This window comes from Canis lupus, unplaced genomic scaffold, assembly GCF_011100685.1.
Source record: "Canis lupus familiaris isolate Mischka breed German Shepherd unplaced genomic scaffold, alternate assembly UU_Cfam_GSD_1.0 chrUn_S1538H1724, whole genome shotgun sequence".
In the NCBI taxonomy this organism is placed as follows: domain Eukaryota; kingdom Metazoa; phylum Chordata; class Mammalia; order Carnivora; family Canidae; genus Canis; species Canis lupus.
Window position 1 is genome coordinate 251,370 of NW_023330376.1, and position 24,517 is coordinate 275,886.

Consider the following 24,517-nt stretch of genomic DNA (forward strand, 5'->3'; position numbering starts at 1 on the left):
TCAGAAACACCAATTATTGATAAAGGTCTTTTTGATAAAAATCAGTTCTTTTAAAAAGTACCTATGTTTTTGCTTTTATAAAAAGATGGATATTTATCATCTTTCTACACTTAGTATATTTTATAAATATTTGGATGACATTTTGAAATAGTATTATTTATTTGTAGGTCAAAAAGCAAGTGAATTCTGCGGAGCATCTTGATGACGAGCATCTTGATGACTTAACTCAGTCATCTGAAGCAGCTTCAGAGGATTGCAAGTTGCAATACTCTGATTATAAGAGTTCCCTGTTGCTCATTGAACTTGGCATGGATTGTAAAGGTAGGGCCATCGTATAAATATAAAGCCTTTTTCTGTATATATGGTTGTAGTAATATGTGCACATCTCGTCTAGCGCTGCGCCACACAACACTGAGGAGTTATAGAGCTACTCATCTCAGAAGTATGTTTTATATTAAAATAGAGAACTATTGAATACTCTCAGCCAAAGAACTATAATTTCCATTGTGGTTGTCCACGTGGGAATGGCACACTTGATGTGTTTGTGAACTCTGCTTCTCTTCTGTGTCTTCACCCAAGGTCAGGTTACCATTATTTTTCTCCTAGATTACTGAGCTAACCTCAGGACTGTTTTCCCTGCCATTCCACCTCTCAGGATCTTGGTGTACACTGCAACCATAATTACTATACATTTTTAAAAGTTTACATTTCATCACGTTACCCCCCTTGCTTAAAGCTTAGCTATTAGTACTTAATGCTATGAGGTGAAAGACCAAGGGCCACTAGCTTCATTCATCTTGTATGGTTTCATATCCATCTTTCCATCCATGTCTCAGCCACTGTCTTAGATGGTTTTTCATATAATAGAGGCTTTCTTTCTCCAACAGCCCTAGTTAGGTAAACTGCACGTGTATGAAGTATATAATTTGATAGTTTTGTCATATATATACACATGTGAAACCATAACTGTAATTTAGACAGTTAACATATCCATCACTCTTAAGTCTCCTGTCTCTTCATATTGCCTTATTATGAAACTGCCAAATTGTTTTCTAAAGTCATTGTACTATTTTCTAAACCCACCAGCAGTGTGTGAGGGTTTCTAACTCCTCCATCTATATTTATCAGTACTTAGTATGATCAGTTTTTTAATCGTAGCCATGGATGGGTATGGTGTATATATGTATACACACACACACATAAATACATATATATGTGTATAAATATATACATTTATGGTTGTAATATACATTTCCCTAATAACTGATAATGTTGAGCTTATTTAACATCTGTATATCTTCATTGAGCTGTCAAAATTTTTGTCATTTAAAAAGTTAGGTTTATTTCTTATTTGTCGAGTGTTGATAAATCTTTGTTTTTGTTTTTGATATCTTATTATTTTTTTAAATTGGAGTTCAATTTGCCAACAGATAGCATAACACCCAGTGCTCATCCCATCAAGTGCCCCCCCTCAGTGCCCATCACCCAGTCACCCCAACCCCTCGCCCACCTCCCTTTCCACCATGCTGTGTTTGTTTCCGAGAATTAGGAGTCTCTCATGTTCTGTCACCGTCCCTGATATTTTCACTCATTTTCTCTCCTTTCCACTTTATTCCCTTTCACTATTTTTTATATTCCCCAAATGAATAAGACCATATAATGTTTGTCCTTCTCCGATTGACTTACTTCACTCAGCATAATACCCTGCAGTTCCATCCATGTCGAAGTAAATGGTAGGTATTTGTCGTTTCTAGTGGCTGAGTAATATTCCATCGTATACATAGACCACATATTCTTTATCCTTTCATCTTTCGAAGGACACCAAGGCTCTTTCCACAGTTTGGCTACTATACATTGCTGCTATAAACATTGGGGTACAGGTGTCCCGGCGTTTCACTGCATCTGGATCTTTGGGTAAATCCCCAGCAGTGCAACTGCTGGGTCATAGGGTAGATCTATTTTTAAGTCTTAGAGGAATCTTCACACAGTTCTCCAGAGTGGCTGTGCCAGTTCACATTCCCACCAACAGTGTAAGAGGGTTCCCTTTTCTCCGCATCCTCTCCAACATTTGTTGTTTCCTGCCTTGTTAATTTTCCCCATTCTTACTGGTGTGAGGTGGTATCTCATTGTGGTGGTTGTTTCTTTTTCCCTGATGGCCAGTGATTCGGAGCATTTCCTCATGTGCTTGTTGGCCGTGTCTATGTCTTCCTCTGTGAAAATTCTGTTCATGTCTTTCGCCCATTTCATGATTGGATTGTTTGTTTCTTTGCTGTTGAATTTACTACGTTCTTTATAGATCTTGGATACTAGCCCTTTATCTGATAGGTCATTTGCCAATATCTTCTCCATTCTGGAGGCTGTCTTTTAGTTTTGTTGACTGTTTATTTTGCTGTTCATTTTTGCTTTGGTTTCTCTTGCCTTCATGGATGTATCTTGCAAGAAGTTGCTGTGGCCAAGTTCAAAAAGGGTGTTGCCTGTGTTCTCCTCTAGGATTCTGATGGATTCCTGTCTCACATTTAGATCTTTCATCCATTTTGAGTTTTTCTTTGTGTATAGTTTAAGAGAATGGTCTAGTTTCATTGTTATGCACGTGACTGTCCAGTTTTCCCAGCACCATTTATTGAAGAGACTGTCTTTTTTCCAGTGGATAGTCTTTCCTGCTTTGTCGAATATAACTTGACCATAGAGTCGAGGGCCCATTTCTGGATTCTCTATTCTTTTTCATTTTCCTAGGTGTCTGTTTTTGTGCCAGTACCACACTGTCTTGATGATCACAGCTTTGTGGTACACCCTGAAATCTGGCACTTTGATGCCCCCAGCTCTGGTTTTCTTTTTTAATATTCCCCTGGCTATTCGGTGTCTTTTCTGATTCCATACAACTCTTCCGATGATTTGTTCCAACTCTCTGAAGAAAGTCCATGGTATTTTGATAGGGATTGCATTAAATGTATAAATTTCCCTGGGTACCATTGACATTTTCCCAATATTCATTCTTCCAATCCATGAGCATGGCATATTTTTCCATCTCTTTGTGTCTTCCTCAATTTCCTTCAGAAGTGTTCTGTACTTTTGAGGGTAGAGATCCTTTACCTCTTTGGTTAGGTTTATTCCTAGGCATCTCATGGTTTTGGGTGCAGTTGTCAATTGGATTGACCCCTTAATTTCTCTTTCTTCAGTCTCAGTGTATAGAAATGCCCCTGATTTCTGGACATTGATTTGGTATCCTGCCACACTGCTGAATTGCTGTATGAGTTCTAGCAGTCTTGGGGTGGAGTCTTTTGGGTTTTCTATGTACAGTATCATGTCAACCACAAAGAGGGAGCGTTTGACTTCTTCTTTGCCAGTGTGAATGCATTTTATTTCTTTTTGTTTTCTGATTGCTGAGGCTAGGACTTCTAGTACTCTGTTGAATAGCAGTGGTGAGAGTGGACATCCGTGTCTTGTTCCTGATCTTAGGGGTAAGGCTCCCAGTGCTTCCCCATTGAGAATAATATTTGCTGTGGGCTTTTCATAGATGGCTTTTAAGATGCTGAGGAATGTTCCCTCTATCCCTACACCCTGAAGAGGTTTGATCAGGAATGGATGCTGTAGTTTGTCAAATGCGTTCTCTGCCTCTATTGAGAGGGTCATATGGTTCTTGTTTTTTCTCTTCTTGATATGATCAATCACATTGATTGCTTTACGAGTGGTGAACCAGCCTTGCATCCCAGGGATAAATCCTACTGGGTTATGGTGAATAATCTTCCTAATGTATTTTTGGATCCTATTGGCTACTATCTTGTTGAGCATTTTTGCATCTGTGTTCATCAGGCTTATGCTCTCTACCTCTCCTTTTTGGTGGGGTCTTGGGTTTTGGAATTAAGGGGATGCTGGCCTCATAGAATGAGTTTGGAAGTACTCCATCTCTTTCTATCTTTTGGAGCAGCTTTAGTAGACTAGGTATTGTTTCTTCTACAAATGTTTGATAGAATTCCACTGGGAAGCCATCTGGCCCTGGACTTTTGTGTCTTGGGAGGTTTTTGATGATATCTTCAATTTCCTCCCTGGTGTTTGGCCTTTTTGGACTCTCTATTTCTTCTTGTTCCAGTTTTGCTAGTTTGTGGTTTTCCAGAAATGAGTCCCATTTCTTCTAGATTGCCTAATTTATTCACGTATAGCTGCTCATACTAAGTGTTTAAAGTGGTTTGTATTTCCGTGGTATTGGTGGTGATCTCTCCATTTTCATTTGTGACTAATTTGAGTCTTTTCTCTCTTGTTTTTAATAAGGCTGGCTAATGGGGATCCCTTGGTGGTGCAGCGGTTTAGCGCCTGCTTTTGGCCCAGGGCGCGATCCTGGAGACCCGGGATCGAATCCCAAGTCGGGCTCCTGGTGCATGGAGCCTGCTTCTCCCTCTGCCTATGTCTCTGCCTGTGTGTGTGTGTGTGTGTGTGTGCGTGTGTGTGTGTGTGTGTGTGACTATCATAAATAAATAAAAAAATTTTTAAAAAATAAGCCTGGCTAATGGTTCATGTATCTTATTCTTTCAAAGAACCAACTCCTGGTTTTGTTGATCTGTTTCACAGTTCTTTGACTCTCTATTTCATTGAGTTCTGCTCAAATCTTTATTAATTGTCTTTTTCTGCCGGGTGTAGGTTTTATTTGCTGTTCTTTCTCCAGCAACTTTAGATACAAGATTAGCTTTTACATATGGGTTCTTTCCAGTTTTTTGAGGGATGCTTATATTGCGATATATTTCCCCCTCAGGAGTGCTATTGCTGTATCCCAAGATTTTGAACAGTCATATCTTCTTTTTTTTTTTTTTTTTTTTTTTTTAATTTTTTATTTATTTATGATAGTCACACAGAGAGAGGAGAGAGGCTGAGACACAGGCAGAGGGAGAAGCAGGCTCCATGCACCGGGAGCCCGACGTGGGATTCGATCCCGAGTCTCCAGGATCGCGCCCTGGGCCAAAGGCAGGCGCCAAACCGCTGCGCCACCCAGGGATCCCTGAACAGTCATATCTTCATTCTCATTAGCTTCCATGACTCTTTTTAATTCTTCCTGAATTTCCTGGTTGACCCTTTCATCTTTTACCAGGATGGTAGTTAACCTCCACATGTTTCCATTTCTTCTAATATTCTTCTTGTGATTTAGTCCTGTTTCAAAGCATTATGGTCTGAAAATATGCTGGGGACAATCTCAGATTTTTGTTATCAGTTGAGACCTGATTTGTGACCCAGTATGTGGTCTATTTTGGATAAAGTTCCTTGTGCACTTGAGAAGAACGTGTATTCAGTTGCATTTGTCTGTAAAGTTCTGTAAATATCTGTGAAATCCATCTGGTGCAGTGCATCATTGAAAGCTCTTGTTTCTTTGGAGATATTGGGCTTAGAAGATGTGTCATTTACAGAAAGCGACATGTTAAAATCTCCCCGTTTTAGTGTACTATTAGCTAAGTATATCTTAATTTTGGTTATTAATTGACTGTTATACTTGGCAGCTCCCACATTCGGGGCATAAATACTCATGATTGTTAGGTCCTCTTGTTGGAGAGATCCTTTAAGTATGATATAGTGTCCCTCTTCATCTCCCACTACAGTCTTTGGGATAAACTTTAATTTAGATGATATAAGGATAGGTATCCCTGGTTTCTTTTGAGGACCATTTGAATGGTAAAGGGTTCTCCAACCTTTTATTTTCAGGCTGTAGGTGTTCTTAGGTCTAAAATGAGTCTCTTATAGACAGCAAATAGATGGGTCTTGCTCTTTTTATCCAGTCTGAAACCCTGCGCCTTTTGATGGGGTCATTAAGCCCATTCATGTTCAGAGTTACTCTTGAAAGTTATGAATTTAGTGCCATCATGATACCTATTCAGTCCCTGTTTTTGTGGATTGTTTCCTTGGACTTCCTCTTTCTTTTACAGAGTCTCCCTTTATATTTCTTTCAGAACTGGTTTGGTGGTCACATATTCTTTCAGTTCCTGCCTGTCTTGGAAGTTCTTTCTCTCTCCTTTTATCATGAATGAGAGCCTTGCTGGATAAAGTATTCTTGGCTGCAGGTTCTTCTCATTTAGGACCCTGACTATATCCTGCCAGCCCTTTCTGGCCTGCTAGGTCTCTGTGGAGAGGTCTGCTGTTATCCTAATACTTCTCTCCATAAAGGTTAGGATACTCTTGTCTCTTGCTGCTTTAAGGATCTTTTCTTTATATTTGGAATTTGCAAGTTTCACTGTTAACTATCGAGGTGTTGAGTGGTTTTTATTGATTTCAGGGGGCGATCTCTCTATCTCCTGGATCTGGTTGCCTGTTTCCCTTCCCACGTTAGAGAGGTTCCCAGCTATGATTTGTTCAAATATGCTTTTTGGTCCTCTGTCTCTTTCGGCGGCCTCTGGAACCCCTATTAACCCTAAATTAAACTAGATTTTTCCTTCTGAGGCTGTCATTTGTTTCCCTTAACCTTTCCTCATGACCCTTTAATTGTTTTTCTCTTTTTTTCCTCAGCTTCCTTCCTTGCCATCAACTTGTCTTCTCTGTCACTCACTGGTTCTTCTACCTCTTTAACCCTCATTGTTAGGACCTCCAGTTTGGATTGCATCTTATTTAATTGATTTTTAATTTCTGCCTGATGAGATCTAAATTCTGCAGTCATAAAGTCTCTTGAGTCCTTTATGCTTTTTTCTAGAGCCACCAGTAGCTTTATAATTGTGTTTCTGAATTCGCTTTCTGACATTGATTTGTAATCCAGATTTTGTAACTCTGTGGGAGAGAGGACTGTTTCTGATTCTTTCTTTTGAGGTGAGTTTTTCCTTCTAGTCATTTTGTTCAATGCAGAGTGGCCAAAAAGAAGTTGTACTGGAAAAAAGGAGAAAAAGAGAGGAAAGGGGAGCAAGGGGGAGGACAAACAGAAAACAAAAAGCAAGAGGAGGTATCCTCTGATTCTATATACTGTAAATCCCTTGACTTCCCCTGGGACTTTCCAGTGCTGCTTGGTCAATGCTTTTTCCCCTGTCCTTCCAGCTGGTTTTCTGGGGGGAGGGGCCCGCTGTGGTGATTCTCAGGTGTGTGCACCTGGGGGAGCTGCCCAGCCCCTTGCCAGGTGCAGGGCTCAGTGCAAGCTGTTTATCCTGTGAAGCTCCTGTTCAGTCCCAGGTACAAGGTGACAGCAGGAGGAACAACAAGAGTGGCGGCAGCCAGCTCTCCATCTCTTGAGTCAGCTCCCACAGTAACTACCACAGCTCCCAGTCCGCAGGGGCCTGGGTGGTCCGGGGGCAGGGGGCATAGATCTGCACAGCTCGGGGCCACGTGGCAGCAGGAGCGTCCTTGCTGCCCTGTGTCCTCCCGGCCTCTACCTGTCCCGGGGGGAGTGCCGGGTCCTGGGCTGTGTCCCCGGTGCCCTGGGCTCTGGGGCCTGCACTGCTGGAATCACATTCCCGGGGCCGCACAGTGGCCGCCACCTGAGCTGCTCCCGGGGCCCCACTGGGCGCGGTGTCCAGCCCTTTAGGGAGCTCAGCCCGTAGTGTATGGAGGGATCTCCCCCAGAGTGCAGTTACTCTTTTAGTGCCCCTGGGAGCCTGAGGGCATCTGTACCCCTTCTGGGATCATGCCCGAGCTCCCTGCAAGCACCTTTCCTTCCAGGAAGATTGGTAAAGTTTCTGCTTCTCCAGGACTGGGCTTTCCTGTCCTGGGGGCACTAGCTGCATGGCCTTTGCCTGGCTCCTCATGGGGGCTCCTCCCCCTTGGATGCTTTTTTATTTCTTTATGTTTTTCCGTCTTCCTACCTTGATAGAAGCGCGAACTCTTCTGACTGTAGCATTCCAGCTCTTCTCTCTTTAAATATCAGGCTGAATTCATAGGTTTTCAGGATGATTTGAAAGTTATCTAGGTAAGTTGGTGGGGACTGGTGACTTCGGGACCCTACTTTTCTGCCATCTTGCCCTGCCTCCTTCTCTTTTTAATATATACCTCAGTGCTATAAATGGTGAGATGAGTGCTATTCTTGGAGGATTCCAGAAATTTTTAACATATTATGTTTTTATTTTCATTCAATATGTGATACTTTGTAATTTCTTTTTTCATTACTTCTTTATTCCAAGGGTTTTTTTAAAGATTTTTATGTATTTGAAAGAGAAGGAGAGAGAGAGAAAGAGAGCGCATAGGCGAAGGGAGGTCCAGAGGGGTAAGCGTCCTTCCCTCTGAGTGGGAAGCCCAACATGGGGCTCAATCCCAGGACCCGGAGATCATGACCTGAGCTAAAGGCAGACACTTAATCAATTGAGCCACCTAGGTACCCAGACCCAGGGGTTATTTAGATGTGCATTATTAATCAGTTTTCAAGTATTTGAGTATTTTCCAGAGGTAGGTTTGTTCTTCATTTCTAATTTGATCACTTTGTGGTCACAGAACACACTTTCATGACTTCAATCCTTTTGACTTAACTCCCTTTATTAAGGTTTATTTTATGACCCAGAATATAATCTCTTTTGGTAAATGCTCCATGGATACTTGAGAAAGATGGTGGTGGTCAAGTCTTCCATATCCTTGATGATTTTCTGCCTATTAAAATCTCAGACTAAAATTGTAAATTTGCCTGTTTCTCTTTGCAGTTCTGTTGATTTTTGCCTTATGTATTTTGATGTTATTAATAGATTCATAAGCATTTAGGTTTGTTATGCTTATTTGTCGACCCTTTCATCATTAACAAATGACCTTATACATCACGAGAATATATATTGCTTTGAAATCTATTTTGCCTGGCATTAATATTGCTACTCAAGCTCAGCCTTCTTTTGTCAAATGTGAGTGTGGTATATCCTTATTTTTGTCCTTTTCACAAATTTGTGTCTTTACATTTATTTATTTATTTATTTATTTATTTTTGTGTGTGTGTGTGTGTCTTTACATATAAATTGAATTTTTTATAGGCAGCCTATGGTTGTCTCTTACATTTTTATCCATTCTGACAGTCTGCCTTTTTTTTAATCGAGGCTTTTAGACCATTTTCTTTCTTTCTTTTATTTTTTGACAATTTTCATTTACTCTGATTATTGATACAGTTGATATAAATCTCTCATCCTGTTTGCTTTCCATTTGACCTGCTTTGTTCCTATTTTCTTTGCTTTCTGCTTTCTTTTAGATTAATAAACTAATTTTTACGAGTTCAATTTATACATATATATAAATATACACATATGTGTATGTATGGGCTTTGTTTATTACTTAACAAAGCTTAAGATTTGCTATTTTAGTGATTGCTTTAGGGTTTAAAGCATATGACTCAAGCATCACAGTCCACCTTCTTGTAGTGTTATACCACATTATATGTAGTTTAAGAAAATTCCAATAGGGAACACGTGAGTAGCTTAGTGGTTGAGCATCTACCTTTGGCTCAGGGTGTGATCCCCGGGTCCTTGTATCAAGTCCCACATCAGGCTATCTCAGGGAACCTGCTTCTCCCTCTGCCTGTGTCTCTGCCTCTCTCTCTCTCCATGTCTCTCATGAATAAATAAATAAAATCTTTTTTTAAAATTACAATAGTTTACTTCCATTTCTTCTCTCCTAGCCAGATCCTTTGTGGGTCTGTGGGATTATAGTTTTCATTCAGTTTAGAAAGGTTTCAGTCATGTTTTCTTTTCTTTTTAAAAGATTTTAAAGTTCTATTGATAATAAGATTTTATTCATTTATTTGAGAGAGAGAGCATGAGCAGGGAGAGAGGCAGAGGAAGAGGGAGAAGCAGACTCCCTACTAAGCAGGGAGCCCACCATGTGGCTTGATCCCAGGACACCAAGATCATGACCTGAGCCGAAGGCAGACACCCACCGATTGAGCCACCCAGGCACCTGGTATAATCTCTTTACATTGAAGTTACTCAATATTTATTTCATGTATGAATGAGTTAATGTGAACATGCTCGGTCCCTTATATGCAAAAAATACTCATATTGTTTTATTTCACTTTTTAAAAGAACAAATTTGTGAGAGAGCATGAGCAGGAGATGGGGAGAGGAACAGAGAGGGAGGGAACGAGGGGGTAAAGAACCTTAAGCAGACTCTGTGCTGAGTGCAGCACCCAGTGCCAGGTTCAATCCCACAACTGTGAGATCATGACCTCAGCCAAAACCAATAGTTGGATGCTTTACCACCTGACCCACCCTGATGCCTCCTGTATTTTATTTCTGTTTTTGTTTTTCCTCTGGTGTAGATTCTGTTAGCGTATTGACAATCCAGAATGCAATTCTTAAATACAAAAGATCAATAGAATTAAAAAGAAAAGACTGTGAACAACTTACAATAAAACTTTTAAAAGTGGAATATAAGGTCAATGGACTAGAAAAGTTGCTATCAGAAAAAAAATGAAATCTCAGAGCATCAAAAAGTGGAATGGGAACGAGAACTCTACAGTTTAAGGTATGACATCTTGGTTTTAAGGAAATATTTCAACTATTTACTTTTTTTTGTTTTAATAGACTCCACACTCAGCGTGGGGCTTGAACTCACAACTATGAGATCAAGAGTCACATGCTCTGTCAACTGAGCCAGCCAGGAACCCCTTGAAATACTTACTTTTATGTGCAGATGTGTAGGAGAAGTTTTGTAATTACTAATTTGCCTTCTGGGATTTTATAGGGAAGGAAACTCCGTTAGAAATGTGAAGTATCAGAAGACGAATGGGTAAAGAAGCAGTGGTCTATGTATATACAATGGAATATTCCTCAGCCATTAGAAACGACAAATGCCCACCATTTGCTTCCACGTGGGTGGAACTGGAGGGTATTATGCTGAGTGAAATAAGTCCATCGGAGAAGGACAAACATTATATGGTCTCATTCATTTGGGGAATATAAAAATTAATGAAAGGGAGTAAAGGGGAAAGGAGAGAAAATGAGAGGGAAATATCAGTGAGGGTGACAGAACATGAGAGACACGTAACTCTGGGAAACGAACAAGGTGTAGTGGAAAGGGAGGTGAGTGGAGGATGGGGTGACTGGCTGATGGGCACTAAGGGGGGGCACTTGCCGGGGTGAGCACTGGGTGATATGCTGTATGTTGGCAAATTGAACTCCAATTTAAAAAAAAAAGTTGTAAAGTGTGAGATTCTTTGAAATAATACTGCAAGGTTTTAACAGTGAATACTTCTAATAATTTAATGTATATTCTAAAGCATAATTTTAATGACCATGTAGAAGTCCATCATATGTAAACCTCATTATTTAACAAATTGAATTTTGGTTGTTTTCCATTTTCCTATAGTTTAATTAATGCTATAAGGAATGTCTTTTATTTAATTCTGTTTCTACAGTCTTGGTTAATTGGAATAAATACTTTAATATAGTATTGTGTTAATGTATAAAAATATTTAGTAGAGGTCTCTGATCCATATTTTTAAATTGTTCTCAGGAAATTTTATATTATATGCCCCCCAACAGAGTGTGAAATGGCCAATTTTTCTCAAGACAGAAAAATTGGGTTATTCTTAACATATGCAGGGGTTAAAAAGTAAGATGGAAAAATGATTAATGGTTAAGTTTTTTTTTAACATTTCTCACATATATAAAGAAAATTAATTCAAAAGTCTATGCTGAAAGCACATCTTACTCTATTCTTTACTTAATTAATATGGATCCTGTGATGTTTTTAAAGGAGTTTTAAAATGATTTATAAAATACATAATGATCAACAAGGTTGAGAATATTACAGAATAAGAAACACAAAAAGCATGGGCAATAGATTTTAGGCTCCCTAGTCTAGTGCTGGATCAGAGTCATCTGCAGGTGTATGGTGTGTAAACGACATCTGCTGATGCTGTCTTACACTGAAGATCATTTTTAGAGGTACCTGTGATGTTTTGTGAAATAAAAATGTATTTCTAGTGAATTTATAAAGTTGTTGATAAACAGCAACTTCTCTTTTTAATTAGTAATGAAATGATTTGTCTTAATTGAAGTGTAATTATGACTTTGTGGAGAAAAATGACAATTTTGAACCCTTTCTTAAATAATTTCAGAATTCCTTTGCTTACAACATCTCCCAGAGTTATTACTGACTAAAACTTACTAAGTTGCAAAATGCTTTCTCATTGCTTCTTTTAAACTATATATCTTTTTGAAGATATTGAAGTGATAAATTGAAAAACATGAGCCCTAGAAAGGGAAAAAAATTGAGAACAGAAAAATTTCCTTTGGATAATGAACCAGCATATGTGTAACCAGATCATAAAATAAAAGTTTTATTGCTAACAAAACAAATTTTAAAATGAACACATGCATTTGCAGATTGACCTTAAAACAAGAAAAAGAAAAAAGAAGAAGTGCTGAAATTTTATATATAAATATAAAGGAGCAATTAAGAAGTAAAGAAGAGCTGAGTGAAGTAAGTCAATCATAGACAGACAAACATCATATGGTTCTACTCTATGGGGACTATAAAAATACTGAAAAGGATTATAGGGGAAAGGAGAGAAAATCAGTGGGAAAAAGTAGAGAGGGTGACAACACATTAGAGACTCCTAACTCTGAGAAATGAACAAGGGATAGTGGAAGGGGAGGTGGGCGGGGGGGTGGGGAGACTGGGTGATGGGCACTGAGGGGGCATTTGACAAGTGAGCACTGGGTGTTATGCTGTATGTTGGCAAATCGAACTCCAATAACAAATATACAAAAAAAATAGTATTCCATCATGTAATACTCTGGGCATTCTGTTCTCGCGAAAGCTGCCTCTGAACATCATTTTGCTCTTCTATAACCTAGAGACACATTTTCATTAGGATTTTGGATCTTATCATTAAAAAAAAAAGTCAAAAGGCTTAAGAGAACTTAAAAAAAATGTTCAAGAGTGGTCTTTTTTATAACAAGGCTTTTCATCCTCAATGAATAATTCAAATTTTAAATTAAATGACAGCAAAATGTGCCATAGAGTAAAAATACAAGTAGACATAGTATTGTGAAATAAAATTTCTGTGTAAAACATTTAACTAGCTTCATCAGTATCTCAAGGAAATCTAGCTCATATTTCAACATTAAAAAATTCAAAACTGGGACACCTGGGGGCTCAGTGGGTTAAGTGTCCAACTCTTTTTATGGCTCAGGTCATGATCTCACGATCACGAGACTCCGAACCAGGTGAGGCTGGAGACTCAGATCATGAGACTCAGAACCAGAGTCTGCTGGAGATTCATTTCCCTCCCTCTCCCTCTACTCCTTTCCCCCCAGCTCATGCTCTGTGTAAAAATAAATACAATTCCATAAATCAATAAATCAATATAACATTTATCTCATTTTACCTTTCATCCCTTCATTCAAAATATATACATAGGGCATATGTGAGAGGCCAAGAATTCCAATAAGGTAGTAATTGTAGCTACAAAGATCATGGTTGCTATTAGGTTAAAATGAAATGTTTAATCTATTTGAAGCCTAATAATATGTATTATATCAAAGGGATACTATAAATAATATTGATGGAAATATACAATTACTGCCAAAAATTTACCTGATTCAAATTATTTTTTACACCCTTCAATTCCAAGTTTCGTCTTCTAAGATTAAGTTGAAGTTGTTTCATTTCAACTTCTTTACTATATTGCTCTTCTTTACTTCTTGTTTTTTATAATAAATTTATTTTTTATTGGTGTTCAATTTACCAACATACAGAATAACACCCAGTGCTCATCCCGTCAAGTGCCCCCCTCAGTGCCCGTCACCCATTCACCCCTACCCCCTGCCCTCCTCCCCTTCCACCACCCCTAGTTTGTTCCATGCACATTGAAGTTCCATGCACATTGAAGCAAATGCTGGTTATTTGTCATTTCTAGGGACTGAGTAATATTCCATTTTATATATAGACCACATCTTCTATATCCATTCATCATTTGATGGATACTCAGGCTGCATCCACCGTCTGGCTATTCTGGAAAATGCTGCTATAAACATTGGGGTGCAGGTGTCGCGGTTTTTCACTGCATCTCTATCTTTGGGGTAAATCCCGAGTGGTGCTATTGCTGGGTCATAGGGTAGCTCTATTTTTAACTCTTTGAGGAACCTCCACACAGTTTTCCAGAGTGGCTGTACCAGTTCACATTCCCACCAACAGTACAAGAGGGTTCCCCTTTCTCCACCTCCTCTGCAACATTTGTTGTTTCCTGTCTTGTTAATTTTCCCCATTCTCACTGGTGTGACGTGGTATCTCATTCTGGTTTTGATTTGTATTTCCCTGATGGCAAGTGATGTGGAGTGTTTTTTCATGTGCTCGTTGGCCATTTGTATGTCTTTTTTGGTGAAATTTCTGCTCATGTCTTTTGCCCATTTCATGATTGGATTGTTTCTTTGCTGTTGAGTTTACTAAGTTCTTTATAGATCTTGGATACTAGCCCTTTACCTGATAGGTCATTTGCAAATAACTTCTCCCATTCTGTAGGTTATCTTTTAGTTTTGTTGACTGTTTCTTTTGCTGTGCAGAAGATTTTTATCTTGATGAGGTCCCAATGGTTTATTTTTGCTATTGTTTCCCTTTGCCTTCATAGATCTATCTTGCAAGAAGTTGCAGTGGCCAAGTTCACAAAGGCTGTTGCCTGTGTTCTCCTCTAGGATTCTGATGGATTCCTGTCTCACGTTTAGATCTTTCATCCATTTTGAGTTTATCTTTGCATGTGGTGCAAGAGAGTGGTCTAGTCTCATTCTTCTGCACGTGGCTGTCCAGTTTTCCCAGCACCATTTATTGAAGAGAGTGTCCTTTTTCCAGTGGATAGTCTTTCCTGCTTTGTCAAATATAACTTGACCATGGAGTCGAGGGCCCATTTCTGGATTCTCTCTTCTGTTCTATTGATCTATTTGTCTGGTTTTGTGCCAGTACCACACTGTCTTGATGATCAAAGCTTTGTAAGACTACTTGAAATCCGGCATTGTGATGTCCCCAGCTCTGGTTTTCTTTTTCAATATTCCCCTAGCTGTTCGGGGTTTTTTCTGATTCCACACAAATCTTAAGATTATTTATTCCAGCTTTCTGAAGAAAGTGAAGAAAGTCCATGGTATGTGGATAGGAAAGCATTGAATGTAAATCACCCTGGGTTAGCATAGACATTTTGACAATTTTAATTCTTCCAATCCATGAGCATGGAATATTTTTCCATCTCTTTGTGTCTTCCTGGATTTCTTTCAGAAGTGTTCTGTAGTTGTTAGGGTATAAATCCTTTATTTGTTTGGTTAGGTTTTCCTTGGTATTGGTGGTGATCTCTCCTTTTTCATTCGTGATTTTATTAATTAGAGTTTTTTCTCCTTTGTTTTTTAAAAGGCTGGCTAATGGTTTACGTATCTTATTCTTTCTTTCAAAGAACCAACTCCTGGTTTTGTTGATCTGTTCCACAGTTTTTCTGGTCTCTATTTCATTGAGTTCTGCTCAATCTTCACTCTCTCTGTTCTGCTTGGTGTAGGTTTTATTTACTGTTCTTTCTCCAATTCCTTTAGGTGCAAGGTTAGCTTGTGTCTGAGGTTTTTTTCCAATCTTTTGAGGGATGCTTGTATTGCAATGCATTTCCCGCTTAGGATTGCTTTGGCTGTATCCCAAGGATTTTGAATGGTTGTATCTTCATTTTCATTAGTTTCCATGAATCTTTTAATTTCTTCTCTAATTTTCTGGTTGACCCATTCATCTTTCAGCAGGATGGTCTTTCTCCTCCATGTGTTTGAGTTTTTTCCAGATTTCTTCTTGTGATTGAGTTCTAGTTTCAAAGCATTGTGGTCTGAAAATATGCAGGGGACAGTCCCAATGTTTTGGTATCGGGTGGCCTATTCTGAGAAAGTTCCATGAGAAGACTGTGTATTCAGTTGCTTTTGGATGTAAAGTTCTGTAAATATCTGTGAAATCCATGTGGTGCAGTGTATCGTTTAAAGCTCTTGTTTCTTTGGAGATGTTGTGCTTAGAAGATCTGTCATTTGCAGAACGTGCTGTGTTTAAGTCTCCTACTACTAGTGTATTATTATCTAAGTATGCCCCTACTTTGGTTATTAATTCATTGATAGACTTGGAAGCTCCCACATTAGAAGCATAAATATTCATGATTGTTAGATCTTCTTGTTGGATAGACCCTTCAAGTATGATATAGTGTCCCTCTTCATCTCTTAACTGCAGTCTTTGTGATAAACTTTAATTTATCTAAGGATGGTTACCCCTGCTTTCTTCTGAAGACCATGTGAATGGTAAATGGTTCTCCAACCTTTTATTTTCATGCTGTAGGTGTCCTTATATCTAAAATGAGTCTCTTGTAGACAGCAAATAGATGGGTCTTGATTTTTTTATCCAGTCTGAAACCCTGCGTTTTTTGATGGGATCATTTAGCCCATTCACATTCAGAGTACCTATTGAAAGATGTTAATTTACTGTCATTGTAATGTCTATTCAGTCCTTGCTTTTGTGGATTATTTCTTTGGGCTTCCTCTTTCTTTTACAGGGTCCCCATTAATATTACTTGCAGAGCTGGTTTGGTGGTCACATATTCTTTCAGCTTCTGCCTATCTTAGAAGCTCTTTATCCTATTCTGAACCAAAGGCTCACTGGATAGAGTATTCTTGGCTGCATGTTCTTGTCATGTAGAACCCTGAATATTTCCTGCCAGCTGTTTCTGGCCTGCCAGATCTCTGCGGAGAGGTCTGCTGTTAATCTAATATTTCTCCCCATATAAGTTAGAAATCTCTTGTTTCTTGCTGTTTTAAGGACTTTCTTTTTCTTTGGAATTTGCTTGTTTCACCATTAAATGTCGAGGTCTGCTTTTTTTCCCTTCCCCTTGGTGGGGGACCTCTCTATCTCCTGGATCTGAATGCCTTTTCCCCTCCCCAAAATTAGGGAAGTTCACAGGTATGATTTGTTCAAATATCCTTTCTGGCCCTCTGGCCCTCCTGTGGAACCCCAATTATGCGTATATTTTTTCCTTCTGAGGCTCTCGATTATTTCCCTTAACCTTTCCTCATGGTCTTTTAATTGTTTTTCTGTTTTCTCTTAAGCTTTCCTCTTTGCCATCAACTTGTCTTCTGTGGCACTCACTCTTTCCTCTAACTCATTAACCCTCATTGTTAGGACCTTCAGTTTGGATTGCATCTCATTTAATTAATTTTTAATTTTGGACTAAGTAGATCAAAATTCTGCAGTCATGAAGTTTCTTTAATACTCTCTGCTTTTTTACAGAGCCACCACTAGCTTTATAATTGTGCTTTTGAATTGGCTTTCTGACATCGAATTGTAATTCAAATTCTATAAGTCTGTGGAAGAGAGTACTCTTTCTGATTCTTTTGTGGTGAGATCTTCCTTCTAGTCATTTTGCTCACTGCAGAGTGGCTGTATGAATGGGCTGAGTCAAGAATATCAACCACAGTCTAAGTCAATTTCACCTTAGATGATTGTTTTTAAACATTTCATTTATGTATTCATGAGAGACACAGAGAGAGGGGCAGAGACACAAGCAGAGGGAGAAGCAGGCTCCATGCAGGGAGCCTGATGTGGCACTTGATCCTGGGACTCCAGGATCATGCCTTGAGCTGAAGGTAGGCACTAAACCACTGAGCCACCCAAGGTTTCTTATCCTTTGATGATTCTGACAAGGTTCCTGACATGAAATTGAAAACGAAGAGAAGAACAAAATAACACAAAATGACCACTAAAGTGAAAAACAAATTTTAAAACAAAGTAGTAGAAAATAAAAGGCCAAGAATGCCAAGGAAGAAAAAAAGAGAAAAAAAAAGCAAAGGTAAAGAGGGGAAAAAGAAAAAAAGAAGTAGAAAAATAAAATGTTGGGGGGGACTGGGACATGGTGGTGGTGATGAAGTTGTAGTGGAGGGAGAATGTAGTCTACCTGAAGGGTCCTAGGGGGTGATCCTCTTGGTCCTGGGTGTATTAAGTTCTGTATGTTAGAAGATACTGAGTCCCAAATTTCTATAAACCAGAAATACTTGTAGAGAGACCCAACATTGTTCCCCAAAACATAAATGAGATAAAAAGGGGGGCAGAATGGGAATGAAGAGAGAATATAGTCTCACAGAATGAACCAGCACGGTATACCACTTGGTTCTGGGTGCATGCTCGTCCTGTTTTAGAAGGTATTGTGCCATTGTAGAACAAAATGAGGTAGAGAAAACAAAAAAGCACACACACACACACAAAACATATCTCGTCTAGCTCCCAAAATTAAGTTGAGTATGTTGAAGGGAATCTAGAAGTGGAAAATCTATCTAAGACGTGTAATTGTAAAAATATGAGTCAAAAAGGAAGAAACCTGAAAATGAAGAGGTGGCAAAATATTGTAGTTAAGGTGGGAAAAGAGAAAGAAAATTGGAAACTTACAGTCTGATATAAAAATGAGTTGTACTGGAACATGGGGGTGGGTGGGGAAGAGGGGTACCCTCTAGTTCTATATACTGTAGATCCCTCGACTTCCCCTGGAGCTTTCCAGCGCTGCTGGGTGGGGAACTTGCTCTTCCCCTGTCCTTCCAGCTGGTCTTCTGGGGGAGGGGCGGGCTGTGCCGATTCTCAGGTGTGTGTACCTTGGGGAGATGTCCCGCCCCCTGCTGGGTGCAGGGTCACGGGGAGCCGACCTGACCTCCCGTGAGGCCCGTGTCCCCTGGCGGCCACGCCTCTCCCAGGCACCGGGTGACACCAGGAGAGACAACCACACCGGCGGCGGCCAGGTCTCCCTGGCCCTGGAGGGCGCCCCCTGCAGTGACTCCCGCCATCTCCCAGTCCACAGGGGCCTGGATGCTCCCGGGGCAGGAGGGGCAGGAGTGTCCTCGCTGTCCTGGGCCCTCCCCGCCTTGGCCTGTCCCGGGGGGAGCAGGATCCCGGCTGTGTCCCCTGGGGTCCGGGGCCTGCGCTGCTGGAGTCTGGCTCCTGGAGCCCCTCCCAACACACCGGCTTCTCCCCGAGGCCCCGCGCAGCGCGCTCCAGCCCTTTACGGAGCTGGGCAGGTGTGGGGGGCGCTCGACCCTGCGCACTTCCTCTGTCAGTGACCCCGGAGACTGGAGGTCCCCACCCCCCACGTCCTGGCGGAGTTCCCAGCTGAGCGCCTTTCCATCCCGGAGGAATCCGGGGCGGATTTTAAAGCTCCCACTTGTCCGCTTCTCCGGGGCTGCGCTTTCCCGCCTGGGAGGCTTTCCCTGCTGCAGGCCTCAGCCCGGCTCCTCCGGTGCCCCTCCCCACTTGATTCTTATTTTTCTCCGCCTCCTTACCTTGTTAGGAGCGAAAACCCTTCTCTCTGTAGCGTTCTGACTGTTCTCTCTTTAAATCTCAGTTCGGGGGGATCCCTGGGTGGTTCAGCGGTTTGGCGCCTGCCTTTGACCCAGGGCTGACCAGGGCTGAGTCCCGGGATCGAGTCCCACGTGGGGCTCCCAGCATGGAGCCTGCTTCTCCCTCCTCCTGTGTCTCTGCCTCTCTCTCTCTCTTTCTCTCTCTATCATAAATAAATAAATAAATCTTTAAAAAAAAATCTCAGGTCGGGCACTTGCCGGGGGAGGGGGGGCACTTGACGAGATGAGCACTGGGTGTTATACTATATGTTGGCTAATCGAGCTCCAGTAAAAAAATAAATAAAAATCAATCATCAATCAATCAATCTCAGGTCGAATTCGTAGGTGTTCAGGATGATTTGAAAGTTATCAAGGTAAGTTGGTGGGGCCAGGTGCTTGAGGATCCCTACTCCTCCCTCACCTTGCCCCCGTCCCACCCAAGATGGAATTCTAAACAATCACCTTTGCAAACGAAATGAGACAGAAATGTCTCATACTAAAATGAATTCTGAGGTATTTTCTTTAGTTATTTTGAAGTACGTGTGTATGTATTTGTACGTATGTATATTTTATTTTTTGGAATTATTATTTTTCTCCATGCATGTGTATATTTCTAAAAAACCAACCCTGTACATTATGGAAAGTACAGAGGATTTTAAAAGAATACATATATATTTGTGGGTGAGTGTGTGTGTATATATATACATATATACATACGTACATACATACACATACGGGCCTATATAGGGAGGAGTGAAGTTTGTAGTCCATTCATTAATTTAAATGCATTTGTCTGCAGGTGTCAAATAGTGACATTCATAATGCCCTTATCTGAAGTAGAAGTTTTTATTATTTTGGAAAATAGTATGGAATTTATGAGCTTTCCATAAGCACAAAACTCTTGCTACTAACAACATATGTTTTAGTTTTTGGCAATTCCTTCACCACCTCTATATTCATAGAGGGGTTAGTTTCACACTTCCACTGATGAACAGGAGGAAAAGTGTAGCCCGTTTTAAGATCTTACTTCAGATGTTAGTCTCCTACTTTTGAGATGAGTAACAATTTGCTCCAAGTAGTATCTGATTTCATTACAAGGAGCTTTTTTTTAAATTTTTTTTATTTATTTATGATAGTCACAGAGAGAGAGAGGCAGAGACATAGGCAGAGGGAGAAGCAGGCTCCATGCACCAGGAGCCCGATGTGGGATTCGATCCCGGGTCTCGAGTATCGCGCCCTGGGCCAAAGGCAGGCGCCAAACCGCTGCGCCACCCAGGGATCCCTACAAGGAGCTTTTGAAATAATCATATGCTGTAATATATACTTACTGATAATTTATTGATAAGTCTTTTGTTCCTAGTAAAATAGCTCAGTGTATTTTCCCTTCTTCTGCATTTATTGCCATTTTAAACATCTGAAGAGGAAATAAAATTAGTTGCAGCCACAAATAATCTCATGATTTTTCTAGGAGCTACATAAATTTTACCTTAGTTATGGTATTTTGAAATATAAGGCTTTTTTTTTTCTTTTTAAAAGACTTTATGGATTCATTTGACAGAGCACAAGCAAGGGGAGTGGAGGCAGAGGGAGAGAGAAAAGCAGGCTTTCTGTGGAGCAGGGAGCCTGACACGGGACTTGCTCTCAGGATCCGGGGACCATGACCTCAGCCGAAGGCAGAGGCTTAACTGACTGAGCCACCCAGCCACTCCTGAAATACAAGGCTTCTTTTGTATTTAAGATTCACACTAGAGAAGTAGCTGCAGTTTGGTGCCAGAACAGTGGTAGTGGGTACAAAGACCTGGGGAATGTCCTGCAGCTCACTTAGTATTTTTAACCTCTCCATTCTGGAATTGTGATAACTAAAAGAGATAATTAATGTGTGCAGACATGTTTGTAGTACAATGCCTAGATTTATTAGTTATCAGTAGATAAAATTCTTATAACTGAGTATAGAAATGTTAGAAAAGTCGAATACGTATGGAATATTCTCAGGACAAAGTGAGGTTAGGAAATTGAATCTGTCCAAATATATGCAGAGCTAAGGGTTTTCCTGTGGACTGTGTTAGACATGAGACTATAAACTCAATTTTAGTGTAGTCAGATGTATTAGTTTTTTTTCTTTCAAGCCTTCTGAGTTTGTTGTAAACCAGAGAAAGACCTTTCCAATTCTGAGATTCTTAGGATTTTGTCATGATTTCTTTTTCCTTTCATGCATTCATTGCTTTCAATTAAACTTTTGAACTTTGGGGAATTTATGCTTGTATAAAAGTTTGAGCTTGGATCCAACTTTGTGTTTTTCCAGTTGGATATCCACTTAACTGCAACCTATTCCTTGTATAAACATAGGATATTCTTTGATTTCAGAGAAAATCATGATAATGTCATTTTATTGAGGTCCAGCTAAAAGACTCTTGTTTTACTTAGGTTTCTCCTCCTCATGAAAAAGAAAAAGGTCTGTTACATGAAAACCGCATGTTGCAAGATGAACTTGCCATGCTAAGACTGGAAATAGACACAATAAGGAATCAGAAGCAGGAAAAGAGGTATTGTGAAGACACTGAAACTGAAAAAGAAAAGAATGACAGTCTTCAAAACGCCATAAAACTGAATGAGGTAACATTAACAAATACAGTATTCCAATCTAGTGGGCAGCTGAATGTTGTGACAACTGAGAATACCATGCTGAACTCTAAATTGCAGGATGAAAAGCTAAACAGAGAAAGACTGGAAGCAAAACTTCAATCATACCGAGCTAGACTCGCTACAGCTATACAGGATCGTGATCAAAGTCAGGCATCAAAAAGAGACCTAGAACTTGCTTTCCAGAGAGCAAAAGATGAGTGGTGTCATTTACAGGACAAAATGAACTTTGAGATGTCTAACCTAAAAGATAACAATGAGGTGCTTTCTCAGCAACTTTCTGAAGTCGAAAGTAAATTTAATGCCCTAGAAATTGAGCTCCAGCATACAAGAGATGCTCTCAGAGAAAAGACGTTGGCTTTAGAACATTTACAAAGAAACCCAAAACAAACACAGGGTCAGAAGAAGGAAATTGAGCAGAAATCTCAAAACGAACACGGTAAAGTGAATAAATACATTGGAAAGCATGAATCCTTAGAAGAGAAATTATCTCAACTACAAAGCGAAAATATGTTGCTCCGAGAGCAACTAGATGATGCCTACAGCAGAGTGGAATGTAAAGAAAAGACTATAATTGATCTCAAAGACCAGGTTCAGGTTATTGTAAGAATGGTTCGAGTTGCAGGTGAAAAACGAAATCTTCTACTGCGAGAAAAAAATAAGGAGTTAATCAATAAATGTAAACAGATAATGGAAAGAGCATTTAGATATGAAGATGAGAAAGAAGAAAGAGAAGTAAGTATTCAGAAAGACAAATATTTTTCAAGCTTCCTATTAGAAAGTTCAAAGTAATGTTTGGTTATGGCTTATTCGTACTATTTTTTTTTTTTGGAGAGAAATAGTGCACCTGCACCTAAATGGGAGTGGGGCAGATGGAGAGGGAGAGAGAATCCAAAGTGGGCTCTATGCCCAGTGCAGAGCTCCACTTCATGACCCCGAGATCACGACCTGAATGATTATGGGTCAGTTTTGAATCTGCATAACTTGTATCCAGCAAATAAAAATTAGACCTGAAAGGTGCTTTAATTTGAATAAAAATGCACGTCATCTATGAGAAACTTCAAGAGGTTAAGTTATACATTGTTAAAGAAAGGAGTCTGATATTAATAATTTATTGTTAGTACTACTAAAATAGTTTTAATTCTTGTCACCACGTTTTAATACCATGATGAACAGATAAGTGGAAATGCTCATACCTGAGTGTTTTGACCTTGAGGTTCAAGTAAGTGGATTACCTTGACAACTAACTCCAGATTTGTCACATGAACTGAAGTGTAGGTGCTGTATCTCAGTACTTTTTTTTTTGATAGCTTTTTAAGCATTTTCAGTTAGCATACTTTTATTTTTATTTATGTAAATTTAAATGTTTAGTCTCAAATCATTTATTCTTGTGACCTTTTCACTCTTTGAAGGCATCTACTTTTCAGTAAATCATAATTTGGGATAACTGGTGACTTAGCAAAGCTGTATTTGATTTCATCTTCCCACCACGGTTTATAATTTAAGCATTTTTCAAATAATTTGCTCATTTCAAAACTCCATTGGTAACTACCATTTGGGCTTTTCCAATAGAATTGTATCTTTGTGATTTATTAATTTGGCACTGGATCTCCATTTTCAGGCTACTGAGGGAAGGATGGCAGGATTCTTGTATAGCAGGAGTGGAGTGAGCATGGACAGGGGAGGGATCTCTAGGAGCTGAGGCCAGGAGGGAGGCAGAAGCCAGGTTATGTAGGGGGCTTGAGGGCCATTAGTATGACTTCACATTTGTTCTGAGATAGTAACCTATTGGAAGGATTTGAGCAGAGGATTGAGTATGTGAAGAACTTGGAAGTTAATTTTAGCCTCTCATAAAAAAGAGAGAAAATATTTGATTAATGTAGAATTTACCACTGCTAGTCTCACCTATACAATACCCATTTCTTTTTGAGACTTCAGCAGGCTGGGAAGCTTTGCAAATTCATCAACAAGGAATGGAGAGTGGGGCTGAAATAATTATGTAACATAATACTGACTAGGCAGGAGGGATAACACTTTTTGTGTCTTTAACTGAATTCACTTAGCAGTGTGTACATTCTAGGAATAAAAGGTGAGTTGTATGTGGTGATAAAGTACATACGTTAGAATTATATTATTAACATAATAATAGGATGATTTCTAAAATCAGTAACAGAAGGTCTTATTAGGTAGTTATGAGAGAACTTCAACAAGAACTGGCTGATGCCCTAAAAAAGCAATGTATGTCACAGGCTTCACCAGAGTTATCACATTATCGTATTAATTTAGAAGATGAGGTACAGGATTTAAAAACATTGGATCAAATCGAAAGTCAGATATGTATTACATATAACATGTCAACAGTTCATCTGTAGCTGGTTAAATAATATAAATGTTTTAGGATGCTAATTTCCATGGACCACTTTCTTTTGTATTTTCATTTCAATTTAGCATAATTTTAGTGTCTTCACCATGCACTTATTTATTAAATTCTGACTCTTCATTCTCCTCTCTCTGTGTTCTATGTTTTTCCTTATAGCATTTACCCATTCACAGAAATTGAGGGACTTTTTTCTCCTGTTATACAATTTTTTTTAATGATTTATTTATTTATTTGAGAGAGAGAGAAAGAATGCATGTCC

The 24,517-nt window shown here is 39.6% G+C and overlaps 1 protein-coding gene across 1 annotated transcript in view; it reads left to right on the forward strand.

Moving 5' to 3' along the window:
- LOC119875638 (ankyrin repeat domain-containing protein 26-like) overlaps positions 1 to 24,517 on the forward strand; it is a 142,759-nt gene that overhangs the window by 73,115 nt on the left and 45,127 nt on the right. Inside the window, 5 exon segments of the mRNA XM_038588967.1 lie at positions 168 to 321; positions 10,178 to 10,329; positions 10,331 to 10,383; positions 12,249 to 12,345; positions 21,663 to 22,613. Coding sequence (XP_038444895.1) covers positions 168 to 321; positions 10,178 to 10,329; positions 10,331 to 10,383; positions 12,249 to 12,345; positions 21,663 to 22,613 — 1,407 coding nt within the window.